The sequence below is a fragment of the Saccopteryx bilineata genome, chromosome 1 (assembly GCF_036850765.1).
Source record: "Saccopteryx bilineata isolate mSacBil1 chromosome 1, mSacBil1_pri_phased_curated, whole genome shotgun sequence".
Lineage (NCBI taxonomy): Eukaryota > Metazoa > Chordata > Mammalia > Chiroptera > Emballonuridae > Saccopteryx > Saccopteryx bilineata.
Window position 1 is genome coordinate 343,538,796 of NC_089490.1, and position 13,875 is coordinate 343,552,670.

The 13,875-nt window shown below is 38.6% G+C and overlaps 1 protein-coding gene across 4 annotated transcripts in view; it reads left to right on the forward strand.

Annotated features, from left to right (window-relative positions):
• Positions 1 to 13,875, forward strand: part of PAK1 (p21 (RAC1) activated kinase 1) — a 170,495-nt gene that overhangs the window by 123,903 nt on the left and 32,717 nt on the right. For all 4 annotated transcript variants that reach the window (XM_066249597.1, XM_066249589.1, XM_066249579.1 and 1 more), the window contains 3 exons: positions 2,300 to 2,400; positions 2,906 to 3,053; positions 6,796 to 6,833. In XM_066249597.1, coding sequence (XP_066105694.1) covers positions 2,300 to 2,400; positions 2,906 to 3,053; positions 6,796 to 6,833 — 287 coding nt within the window. The remainder of the gene's footprint in view (positions 1 to 2,299; positions 2,401 to 2,905; positions 3,054 to 6,795; positions 6,834 to 13,875) is intronic.

Genomic DNA, 13,875 nt, shown 5'->3' on the forward strand with positions numbered 1-13,875 from the left:
TTCTTCTTTCTAAATATTGCTGTGGCTTTTTGGGGTCTTCTGTGATTCCATATTAATTTTTAGAATATTTGTTCTAATTCTTTAAGATATGCTATTTGTATCTTGATAAGAACTGTGTTGAATCTATAGGTTGCTTTAGGTAGTATGGATGTTTTGATGTTAATTCTTCCTGTCCATGAACATGGTATATGCTTCCACTATATTTGTATCTTTTTAAATTTCTTTCTTCAGCATCTTATTATTTTCCAAGTATAGATCTTTTTACATTTTTGGTTAAATTTATTCCTAGGTATTTTATTCTTTCTGAAGCTATTTTGAGTAAGATTGTTTTCTTAGTCTCCCTTTCTGATAGTTTATTATTGGTGTATAAATATGTAACTGATTTGTGGATATTTATTTTGTATCCTGCTACTTCACTGAATTAATTTCTTAGTTCTAGTAGTTTTTTGTTGTTGTTGAATTTTTAGGGCTCTTTATATGCAGTATCATGTCACCTGCAAATAATGACTGTTTTATTTCTTCCTTTCAATTTAGATGCCTTTTATTTTTCTTCTTGTCTGATTGCTGTGGCTATGACTTCCAGTACTATGTTAACTAAGACTGGTGAAAGTGGACATCCCTGTCATGTTTCTGATCTTAATGGAAACACCTTTAATTTTTGCTAATTGAGTATGATGTTTGTTGTGGTTTGATTCTCAAACTTTTATATATATGTGAATGATTTGGGATCTTATTAAAATTCAGATTTTGATTCAAAAGGTCTACAGTGGAACTTGAGAATCTACATTTTCAAAAGTCTCCCAAGTGATGGTGATGCTGCTTTGAATAGCAGATCTACAGATTACCTTGACTGTTGTTTGCATTGGAGAGGACCAGAATGAAGGTGATAGGTTATTGTTAGAATGATTCAGACCACAGATGACAATATTTGAAATAGGGTTGTGGCACCAAGAGGGAGAAGAGTGGATAAATTTGATCACTGTGTAGAAGATAAAATCATTAATATATATAACTTGGGGACATGAATGCACTGGGAGAGAGAAGAAATAACATAATTATAAGCAGCAGCAATCTTTGGGAGGGAGAGTCACAGAAGAGAAAGGCCTTAGAGCTGAGAGTCTGAAAAGCTTAGTTCTGGTCCCACATTTGCTTCTAACTTGCTCTGTGACCTTGGGAAGGTTACTTAACTTCTTGGAACCTCTGTTTCTTCTTCTGTCAAATGGGCATTATAATCACTGCGGTGCTTATCACACAGTTGTTCTGAGTCTCTAATGAACTAATATATGTGCACATGCCTTGTAAACACTAGAGCATGATACAGATACAAAACTAATTATATCCGCCATGACTCTATTTCTAAATAAGGTCATATTTTGAGGTACCAGGAGTTAAGGACATATTTTGGGAGGGGACACAATTCAATCCCTAACAAGGGCACTTTAGCTCTCTAACCTTAATGAACATCTATTTTGTGTAAGACCCTTGATGGGAGAGGAATGACTACAAGTATTTGGACTTAATGATCCTTTAAGGTCCTAACCTAGGGAGGCAACATAGTACAGTGGTTTAGAGCTCAGGCTCTGAGCCAGACTGCCTGGGTTTGGGTCTGAGCACTGCTGGTTACTGACCATGTGATCTTGGGCAAGTAACTTAATCTCTGTGCTTCAGTTTATCTGTAAAATAAGGATGATAGTACCTAATTGATAGGGTTGCTGTGAGGCTAAAGTTAATTAATATATATAAAGAACTTGAATCATTACCTGATAAGCACTTGATAAAATATTATCGATTCATATTATTAAAACAACTTCCAAATATAATATTTTATAATTTAGAGAATCTGAAAGTAGCCCATAATAAAAAAGCAAACAAGTAGGACACAGGTTCTAGCAGCTCATAGAATGTAGAATGTCAGGGTTGCAGGTGTCTTTAGAGACATCTGCTTGAGCCTTCTCTTTGTACAGATGGGGGGAGACAAGGGTTCAGAAAAAGGAAGTGACTTTCCCTGTATCAAATGGCTCATTAGTGGTAGAACCAGGACCATTAACTTTGATGGATGTTCTTTCCGTGCGTTTCATACTTTAGTTCAACAAAAAATTAAGTGTTTGATCATACATTGATCATGCATTAAGCATCTACTCCAATTTATGCCTGGCAGTGGGCTCTATGAATACATATGTGAAGTAGACAGTTCTTGGCCTCTAAAGGAGCCTACTGCTCAACAAATAGCTAAATAAACCTAAACATGTAATAATGTGTCTGATTTTTTAAGATTTTCTTTTCCTTGTTTCTTTTGCAGCAAATAAAAAGAAGGAGAAGGAACGGCCAGAGATTTCGCTTCCTTCAGATTTTGAGCACACGATTCACGTTGGTTTTGATGCTGTCACAGGGGAATTTACAGTAAGTGCCGGGTCCCAGAAAGGCCTTTGGTCTTTCAGAGTTTTGGCTATGCATGGTTAGAGTCAGTTCATTCTAGTCTTCTTGGTGTCTCTGTCTTTGCCTGAGCTCCTCATCACTATCTTCTTATATTCACGAGAGGGACACTTTACTCATCTCCAGAACTGTACCAAAGGAACGTTGAAATCTCCATTCCTTAAATTGAGATTTATGAAGTGGCCCTTTGGCAGTTGGCTCTGTGCTGGGCACTGATGATGCAGAGACAAATCAGACATGGTTTTTACTCTAAAGGAAGAATAAACTAGTGAAAGAGCAAAATCTCAAGAAATGACTAATACAATGAGATATAAGTATTATAACAGAGGCTTGTGTACCTCTCTGAGTTTATAGAGAGCAAGGAATGACTAAATCCATCTTTGGCTGCCAGCAGATATCAGAGTGAGCTATGATTTTCCTTCAGGGCTCCCTGTGACTGTCTTCCTGACAGCCTTGCATGTCTCTCTTATAGGGGATGCCAGAACAGTGGGCCCGCTTGCTTCAGACATCAAATATAACTAAGTCGGAACAGAAGAAAAACCCACAGGCTGTTCTGGATGTACTGGAATTCTACAACTCAAAGAAGACCTCCAATAGCCAGAAGTACATGAGCTTCACAGGTATGAGGATTGTGTCCAGGACATTCTAGGGAAAAAGCGATTTTCTTCTGGGTGGAAAAGATTCACCTGCCTGTTGGCATGGGGTGAGAGAAGATAGTGTTGGGAAGAGTGGAGATGGTACTTTCACTAAGGTAGAATTTTGGAATTTTAAAGCCAAGATGATGGTTTTTTTGCATCAAACTTGAGTCTTTGCTCTGAAACTGTACATTTTTAAAAAGTAGCATGTAAAGAACATAAACTTTGTGCTAGATCTAAATTCTGACACTTAATAGGTTCTGGCAGTCACTTCATTTCTTTGAGCTTCAAAATGGGAATAATAATTTCTATTTCTAGAGGTTGTAGTGAGGAATAAATGACCACATGATGTGTAAGGTCTTTATAGGTTAAAAGCAGTACCATGGAAATGTAGCTGTTGTTATCATCATTATCTTTAGAGTTATGAAGTTATTTAATAACACATTTAATGTGTATCTTTTAAGTAGGCAAGTCAAGTTTCTTCCTCAAGGCACTAATTTTTATCAGTCAAATGAAAAATAGGTTAGTAATAATAAATATTCTTTAGATGTACTCTCTATATAAGGGACTATGTTTTTCAGTGTTGTTTTAATAGCAGAATTGAGAGTGGAATCCAGGTCCCCTAATTCTATGCCAGCACCCTTTGAGTTTACTACTTGCTTCTAGTTACTTTGTTTGGAGAACCTCCTCTCATAGCAGAGAAATTCTTCTTTTCCTAGCTGACTTATGAGAAGGCCTACATTTCTGGAAAGTTAACATTTTATATAGAATCTTAGAATGTTAGAGCAAGAAATATCCTTTGTGTATATCACTTCTAGTTCTCCCTTGTTTTGCAGACATAGCCAATAACAGGCTTTTCTAGAGTGGCTAAATTAGTGGCAAAGCTGGTCTATTATCTCTAGGTCCAGTGCTCTTTCCAAAGTTCATGCTGTCTTTTTCAAAGGGCAGTATTGTTTGGGAAGGTGAGAACCAGGATGAGCTAGCTAATTTTGAAAGATGCTTCCCCAGCCAGGATCTGGCTTGTATCAAAGGGCACAGATGGTGAGGATGACAGACTGCGGCTTCGGTCATGCTGCCATGGTGGTGCCCAGGAGAGGGTCGTCCATGTTCCCAGCCTTATTTTCTTCTTCACGTCTGGCCCGCTGGGTCTGTCTTACTTCTCCATTGAAGGACTGGGGCATTCCAAGGGGAATTGGGTTTGAGGGGTACTAAGGGGCAAGTTTTCTAGTCAGGAGATTAGAGCTTGTGTTTTAGGGAGTTTGTCATGGAGATAGGAGATTAGAGCTGGCTTTGAAAGCCTCAGCAGGAAGAATTTGTTTTTGTGTACATGTGTGTAGGTGTGTACAGGTGCTATATATGCATATGGAAGCATAGCACTGTGGGTTTGCTTATGTTTAGAATCAAAGTCCACTTAAGTATTCATGAATGAATAGATGTACATACTCAGGTAATTGTGTGTATATTCATCTGTGCACATATATGTGAATACGTTAAGTATATTTGTGTGTGTATGTGTGTGTGCATGCATGCATGCAGGGTTTTTAATTTTCTAGAAGTTGAAGACCAGGGCCAACTGTAGGCAAAACTTAATGTTTGGCCTAGTTTATTTTTTTAAATTATTTCAAATTGTAACATTTATTTACAAAAGTAAAATATTTATAAAAGACTTAAAAGATATGTATTGACTTTGCAAAGATATTTTAGATCAGTAGTTCTTTCCAGAGTAGTACAGTCATCATTTTTGAGGGTCAGTATTTCAATACCATGGATAAGTTCCTTTAAAAAACTGATTTTTCAGCTTGTGAGGATAGAAATGAGTCATGAAGTACCTGTAGTCTAGAAGTATCTGGCACAGTCTATTTTTAATGTCATATCTTTCCTTTTTCTGCTTCTCTTCTTTTCATGCTATTAATTATGATAACATTACTTCAATCTGTATGTGCTTGTATGGATGATCTCATTTGATTCTCATATGGCCTTGTGGTGTTGGTAGGGCAAGGATTACTATCCCCATTTTATAAAATCAGATAAATTAATTAGGCCCAGAGAAACTAAGTGACTTAACTTAGGGTGATTCAACTGATATATGATGGAAGTGTGTTTTAAACTTGGACCTTTAAACTCGTTGCTATTTATAAGCCAAGCATAATCCTCTGTGCCAGTTTTTGTCATGTTTTCTATTTTTTCAATGCTTTATTTTCTGTACCAATTAGTAGCTTACGTGACAGGCAGATGTAGATCGACAACTCAGAGTTCTGGAGTTTAGCCCTGTTTTGCCACTGATTTATGTGATCTTGAGTTACTTTCTTTTCTTCTCTGAATCTTAGTTCTTCATTTATAAAATGAAGGGATTAGAAGTACTGTCTGCTCTGTTATTCTGTGCTATGAAATTTGATTTTGATGTATAGAAATTGTATTTTATAGTTAAAAAGAGCAATGCTTCCTTATATCTTATATGAATGAGATATATTTATTATAAAAACATACCGAGTCCTCAAAAACATTAGCAGTACATAAGGTTGGGGTAGTGCAGTGAGAGCACAGTATTGTGCTTTGCTTTGCCTAAACTGATGTTCTTTTGGGCAAAAAGAATAAATACGTTTAAAGTATATCCTGAACTGATTTCTCCAGAGTACAGCTGGCTGTTCAGGACTTGTTTTAAGAACATTTTGTCATAGCTTGTGGGTTCATTGTTTGTCATAAGATCAAAGAATCCATACTGGGCACTTTCTTTTACAGTATAATGGAATCAGGATCTTGGACATTCTCTGGATTGGTTCTTGGTGAGGAATATTGTTGGATTTGGTCGAATATTTCTCCTCCTTAATTCCATTGGTGGTGAACCAGCAAAGTCACTTTCTTCTTGCATTGTCAGGAATTTAAGAATTAAACCAAACACAGTACTGGGTCTTTAAACTTTTCTTGCTAAAATCTTTATTGAGTATATGTTTCATATAAGTCAAATATATCACTGAATGTAAGGTGCATCATTATCTTATATACCACTAAATAAGAAAAGTGGCCAATTAAAACATGTGGTGCCTTTGATTGTAGGACACATCTCTTTCAGAGATGTTAATGTGAAAAAAATGTACATCTTAGAATCAATGAAATATGGTAATTTCCCTCCCTCATTGAGGGAGTTTGAATCTATTATTGGAAACAAGACCCTGCCTTTAATTAGACTTGACATGATTAATGCCTTTCTGTGTAGGAAATAGACATGAATGTAGAGGATATTTCTAAAAGCTGAAGCTACAGGCTGCTCGTAATTTGTCATGGATGAGTCAGGACAGTGTCAGCCATGAATTCTTTTTTTCTTTTAGACTGCAAGAAACTTCCTTGACCATCCAGGCCTAATGATGACATAGTTGCTGATGTGGATATACAGTAGTTCTAGCATAGTATTTAGAGTTTGACCAGGACTCAAATCTTGACTCCTCAAATAACCTGTATATACCCTGGGCAAGTTACTCAATATCTCTGAACCTCAGTTTCCAAGTCTATAAAAGTAAACGTAATAATAGTACTCAGAACTGTAGCAAGGGTTAAGGGAGGTAGTGTGTATAATGTGCTTAGCATTGTTGGTGTTGGGCCCATCGTACCAATAATGCTGTTGTTATTCTCTGAGCCTGGCCACTACTTGACTGGACAGGCTTCCATAGCTCTCAAGAACATTAACTGTAATTATTTACTGACTGAATCCCTGGTCTTTTTTCCTTTGTAGATAAATTAGCTGAGGATTATAATTCTTCGAACACTTTGGTAAGTCTTTATTTCCTCTCTTCTGATATGGGCAGGTAGGGTGGTGAGGGATCAGAGGTAGTGTGATAGATGCCGAGCCTGGGCTGGGGGCACTCATCTTGGTTACTCCTGCACCCTGGGCCTCAGAGTCCCTCTCTGTACAGGCAACTACAAAGGAGTTGGACTTAATAAACAGTAGGTATCCCTTCCAGCTTTAATTTTTATTGTTCTAGAAATCCTAATCTTGGGACCAGAACTGGCCTCTAGGCTCAGTTTTTCTTTTGCAGTTTTGAACCTTGGGAAAGCCAGTTGCCCTTCTGAGCTTTAGTTTTTTCATCGATGAAAAGAGGACGATGCACTTGCCTTACTTGGACATGTCATAAATCTGAATTTTGAAGAGAATTCTCTCTTTTTGGTTGGTTGGTTATCAAAACCAGGATTAGGACTAATTGTTGAAGGGACCCTATTCTGTTCGTTTAAGGTTTCCTCTGAATGCCCTGTCACATGAAGGACTGGAAACTAAAACTAGATGACCTCAAAGACCCCTCTGTCCCTTTCAACTTTTAAATCTGATTTCTCAGAGCAAATAAAATATGGCAATGTGTTTGAATAGGTCTTTAAATAGTAAGCAGCTATTCTTTATACCTGAGATTGTCTCTTGAACAAAGTGGTTATAGCATATTGATTTACCAATCATTTGAAAAACCCCTACTCTGTGCCAAGTCCTATGGAGAAGTGGCAATACAGGGACGAATCAGACAGTGTCCCAATTCCTCCTAACCTCCTAGTCTTGTGAGTGACATGACAGCAACAACAAACAGTTATAGTGCAGTGTGCTAGAAATTTATGTGGCCAGGGGCTAGGTCTGATTTGTTAATTGCTGTGTGCATGGCATCTAGTAGGTAACCACTTACTAAATGAAAGGTTGGATGTAGAAGAAAATGTTTCTTGATGGTAGAATCCAAGCTGAATGAGTTAGTTATCTAGGGTAAGAACTAAGGGTAGACGAGGGTATTCCAGACAGATAGAGTAAATAGCATGTGCCATGACAAGGTAACTCACAAGGTATACTTGTACAGGAAACTGCAATAAGTTTGTTATGATTGGAATGTGAAGTACGAAGGGACTAAAAGTGGATGACAAGGAGGAGTGATAAACAGGTCATATCATGTAGGAGTTTTAACTTTATCTGAAAGGTAGTAAGAAGCTAGTGAAGAATTTTAAGCAGGGGAGTAGTAAGTTCTAACACAATATTGAGTCACCATTAAAATACTTTAAACCATGCTTTTAGAAATGTGGATTGGTTTACTCAGAGATATTGATACGATTATCAATTTTAAAAAATGTTCACATGTCCAGTGCCTGATAGCATACTTATTCACTATTTCTTTTAATCCTCACAGGAGTTTAATGAGATGGATTATTATTTTTGTTTTATAGGTGATAAAACTGAAATTGAGAAGGGTTAATGGCAATAGGTATCAGATTGCCAATCTTGCTTTCCTTTGATTCATTCTTTCATCAAATGGAAGAGATATATTTAGAAGATAGAGAGGAATTTGCAAATATTAAAATCTTTGGGATGTTCTTACTACTCTAAAATAGTTAATTATTGAAGAAAGCTGAGTTGCGCTTTGTGGCTCAGCTATCTGTATGCTTTTATAGGAGAATTGACAGGTATCATATATTGACTGGCTAATATGTGCCAGGCACTGTGCTAATAATTTTATATATATATGTGTGTGTGCGTGTGTGTGTGTGTGTGTATGCCTAATTAGTCTTCACAATTATCTTGTGAAGAAACTATTATTTCCATTTCAGAAGTAGAAAAACAAAATTTACTGGAGACTCATAATTAGTGATTGTGACAAAGCTAGATTAGAACTAGGGTCTTCTGAATGCTAGCGCAGGATTCTTTTCACTGTGGCAGGGTACTGAGAAAGAAGATGTCAGAAAGGTCTTATAAAGGAGACTGCAGTAAAGCCATAGCTATGCTGTTTGTCAGCGAGAAGAGGGAGCCCTGGGGCTCATGCCATATGGCAGAGGGGATAACACCTGCTTGGTAAAAACCTGTATTGGTTTAGTATCTACAATTTAAATCACTCAGCCTGTCAAGGACATTTTATTTTCTACTTCAGAACATTTGCCCTTGTGGCTCAGTATTCTATATATTTCCACACTAGTTTTACATGGGGGATATGGTTTGTAGTATAGTAGCATGTCATTATTTACTATATTGGTTTCTTATGGGTCATTTCCTCGATTTGTGAAATAATTGGACAGGATTGCTATCCCTGTAACACAGGTTAAGAAATCGAAACTCAAAGAAATTAAATGACTTGCTCTTTACTGTTGAGTTAACAGTAGAAACCAATACAAAATTCAGTTCTCCTGATCATTCATTTATTCCTTCATATGTAAATATATATTTACTTAGCACCTTCTTTGTGCCCAGGTGGTGGTGATACAAAAATTAATATATACTGTCTCAGTCCTTAAGAGAAAAATTAACAATACACTATAGGGATAAGGGCTACAAGAGAGGTATAAATAATGTACCATGGGGGTCATATTTGATGGAGTGATTATTCTGTCTGGTAGTTCAGGGAAGTTTGCACAGAGTTATTGTGTCCTAAAGATTTTTTCCATTAACAAACGTGATCTTTAAGGGCCTTCTGGCTCTAAAATTCTGTTATTTGTGGCATTGGTCTGAGAGCTCAGATAGTATGCCTTTTAGTGCCTGAATTCTCATTTATGAAATGAACAACTACTGTGTGATAGGCTGAGGAGTCGAGGACTAGTCAGGTTCTTGCTGTTGATCTCACAAATTAGGAACCAGGACATTTTTTTTTTTTTTCATTTTTCTGAAGCTGGAAACAGGGAGAGACAGTCAGACAGACTCCCGCATGCGCCCGACCAGGATCCACCCGGCACGCCCACCAGGGGCGGTGCTCTGCCCCCCAGGGGGCGATGCTCTGCCCATCCTGGGCGTCGCCATATTGCGACCAGAGCCACTCTAGCGCCTGAGGCAGAGGCCACAGAGCCATGCCCAGCGCCCGGGCCATCTCTGCTCCAATGGAGCCTTGGCTGCGGGAGGGGAAGAGAGAGACAGAGAGGAAAGCGCGGCGGAGGGGTGGAGAAGCAAATGGGCGCTTCTCCTGTGTGCCCTGGCCGGGAATCGAACCCGGGTCCTCCGCACGCTAGGCCGACGCTCTACCGCTGAGCCAACCGGCCAGGGCAGGAACCAGGACATTTAAACAAGGATTTATAATATGGTGTCAGGTAAGCACAGGTAATGACACCAGCCAGAGAAAAGGACAGTGCTTTCATGTCTGACAGTGTATGACCAAAAGCCAAGTTAAGGATTCATTATTTCAGGCCAAAGATCTTGGACTTTGTGCTACAGCTAAGGAATATTTTAAATAGGGGATTGATATAGTTGAATGTGCATTTTAGTCTAAACTAACATCTTAGAGAATTAAATAGAATTCTTAGAAATTAAAATTATTATTAAATAAATAGATCCACAAGGATTAAAAACCGAATACATTTAACAGTAAATTAAAGATATAAGCTGTAAACATAGATGGAAAAATCTGAGAATAAGGGACTCAAGGGTGTTTAAGCAAGGAGATTTTAGAAGAATTCGGGAACTGAGGCACTGGAGTAAAAAAATAATCGAAGGAAGAAAATTTGAACCCTCATAATTGTTGGTGGGAATGTACAGCCTCTGTGAAAACCAGTCTGGCAGTTCCTCAAAAAGATAAGGATAAAGTCACCATATGACCTAGCAGTTCCACTCCTAGAATATATCCAATAGAAATGAAAACATACATTCATACAAAAACTTGTACATGAATGTGCATATGAACATTATTCATAATAGACCCAAAGTAGAAACCACCCAAATGCCCATCAGTTGATGAATGGATTAAAAACAAGTATATCAATATAATGGAATATTATTCAAACATAAAAAGTAATGAAGTTACTGATAATGCCACAATCTGGATGAACCTCTCAAACTCTATGCTAGGTGAAAGAAGCTAGACACAAAAGACCGTATGCTTTATGAGACTGTTTATATAAAATATATAAAAATGGTAAATCTGCAGATGGACAGAAGAACTGTGGTCTCGTAGAGCTGGGCATGGGAGTTTGAATGACGGGTAAAAGGGCACAAGGGGACTTTGGAGGTGATGGGAATGTTCTGAAACTGGATTGTGGCAATAGTTGCACAAGTTTATAAAAATTAATAACAATCATTGAAATTGTATGGGTGAATTGTATGATATGTAACTAATACCTTAACAAAGCAGCTTTGTAAAAGTAAAAATTTTAAAGTGTATGTAAAACCAGTCAACTCTCAATATACATTTTAAATAATATAGAAATAAAAGGAGTTAAAAGGGAACATTCCTCAGGAATGTCCGGTAAAGATGGCAGGTTGAACATGGGCATCTATTTAAAGAAACTGTAAATCTCCCTGGAACTGTAATAAAGGAATGGTTGTTTAAAGGCATTAAACCCAGAAGGATGAAGAGAACAGCAAATGAGGCAAGAGCTGCAAGATAGGAGGCAAGGGCAGATAGAAAGCAGAACGACAGATAAGCTGACAGTGAGCAAAGCTGATTAAAACATTTTTCTTAATGCATGTATTTTTATTTATTAATTTTAGAGAGAGAGAGAAAGGAAGAGAGAGAGAGAGAAACATCGATCTGTTTCTGTATGTGTCCTGACCAAGGGTTGAACCATAGAATCCTCAGAAAGCTCAGAAACTGGTAGCACTTCTCACTCTGGAGATGACATAGAGTGGAAGGGGAGACTACTAACGGCAGATGCAACTGAAGTTATTTAAGATGCAGTCAGATCCCTAAATCTCTTCCCCTGCTCTATACCACTGAGTGATTGCCCTTCTCTTCCCTAGCAGAAAACTGGAGGTTTATTCTCTAGAGAAGGTAAAACTGAGGATTTCTGGATAGGATGTCAGGCACAGTTAAAAATAAGAGTATCATATCAAAAACCATAATTAAATGAATATATGCATACTGAACACTCATCCTCTCCCCTTACTGGGCTCCTAGAATACTAGTAGTCAAACTTCTATTCTTAAAGCAGGAGATTAGAAGATTCTTCTCTGCTTGTGACCAGCCTAAATTCTAAGGACAAAACAGGGAGGTTTCTTCAATTGGTCCAGTTGAATTATTCTGTAGTGTTATTCACAAACAAACCAAAAAACTAAATTATGGTGATAATTGAGCAACCCTAAAAATTTATTTAAAATCATTGAATTCTTCCATCTGCCAGTAGTATTCTTTTTCCCAGTGAGTCCCATGGCTTGTACAGTCCACTGCTTATTTGACTTCTGATTAGGGAGGCCTTTCCATGAATATTCTGTCTAGGGCAGGGGTCCCCAAACTTTTTACACAGGGGGCCAGTTCACTGTCCCTCAGACTGTTGGAGGGCTGGACTATAAAAAAAACTATGAACAAATCCTTATGCACGCTGCACATATCTTATTTTAAAGTAAAAAAACAAAACGGGAACAAATACAATATTTAAAATAAAGAACAAGTAAATTTAAATCAACAAACTGACCAGTATTTCAATGGGAACTATGCTCCTCTCACTGACCACCAATGAAAGAGGTGCCCCTTCCAGAAGTACGGCGGGGGCTGGATAAATGGCCTCAGGGGGCCGCAGTTTGGGGACCCCTGATCTAGGGTAATAGTTCCCTAATCTCAACCACTCTCGTCTTTCATAGTTTATCTTATCACAGCTCTCTAGCATGTTGGTTAATTTTGACTGTTTCCTCTTGTAAAATGTAAGCTATAGACCAGGGACTTTAATTCGTTTTTCAATATAGCCCCAAACTATAGAATAGAGCCTGATACCAAGTGAATGAATGAGTTGAAGTCATTGTCTTTTTAATTTTAATTTTATTTTTTTTTATTCAGTGAGAGGAGGGAATGCAGAGACAGACTCCTGCATGTGCTTGGACTGGGATCCACCTGGCAAGCCCACTAGGGGGTGATGCTCTGCCCATCTGGGGCGTTGCTCCATTGCTCAGCATTCGAGCTCTCTTTTAGAGCCTGAAGTGGTGGCCATGGAGCCATCCTTTGCTTCTGGGGCCAACTTGCTCCAACTGAGCCATGGCTGCAAAGGAGGGGAGGAGAGAGAGAGAGCACGTGAGCCAAATGAAGGGCGATGGGAGGAGAAGCAGATGGGTGAAGCGAAGGGGGATGGGAGGAAAAGCAGATGGGTGCTTCTCCTGGGCACCCTGACCGGGAATCAACCCAGGACATCCACATGCTGGGTAGACACCCTAACACTGAACCAACTGGCCAGGGCTCATTGTTTTTTTTAAAAGCAGAAATATATGCGCCTCAGTTGGTTGGCTCAATGATAGAGCATTGGCCTGGTGTGTGGAAGTCACAGGTTTGATTCCCGGTCAGGGCACACAGTAGAGGAGACCATCTGTTTCTCCACCTTTCCTCTTCCCCCTTTTCTCTTTCTTTCTTTCTTTCTCTCTCTCTCTCTCTCTCTCTCTCTCTCTCTCCTTCCTCTCTCAAAGCCATGGCTTGATTGGTTTGAGTGCATCACCCCTGACACTGAGGATGGCTCTGTGGACCCTCCGCCTCAGGCACTAAAAATAACTCAGTTGCAAGTGGCCCCACATGGGCAGAGCATCAGCCTCAGAAGGGAGTTTGTGAGTGAATCCTGGTCAGGGTGCATGTGAGAGCCTGTGTCTGTATCTCCCATACTCTCACTTAAAAATAAATAAGTAAGTAAGTAAGTAAGTAAGTAAAAGCAGTGATTTGTGGTTATTCGACATAACTACAATTTAATTGATTCCTTTCTTTCTTCTGGCTTCTTACCATTATCAAAGTGTCCTCATACCCACATCACTTCATTTCCTCCTCCTAGTGGCCCTCTGAGGTAGGTAGAGAGCTGCTGTCATTATCCTGGTTTTAGAGATGGGGAACTTGTGGCTTAGAGTAGGACAGCCTTGCCCATGGACACAGGGATAAGAAATAAAAATCTGGCACGAAAACCTGTGTCT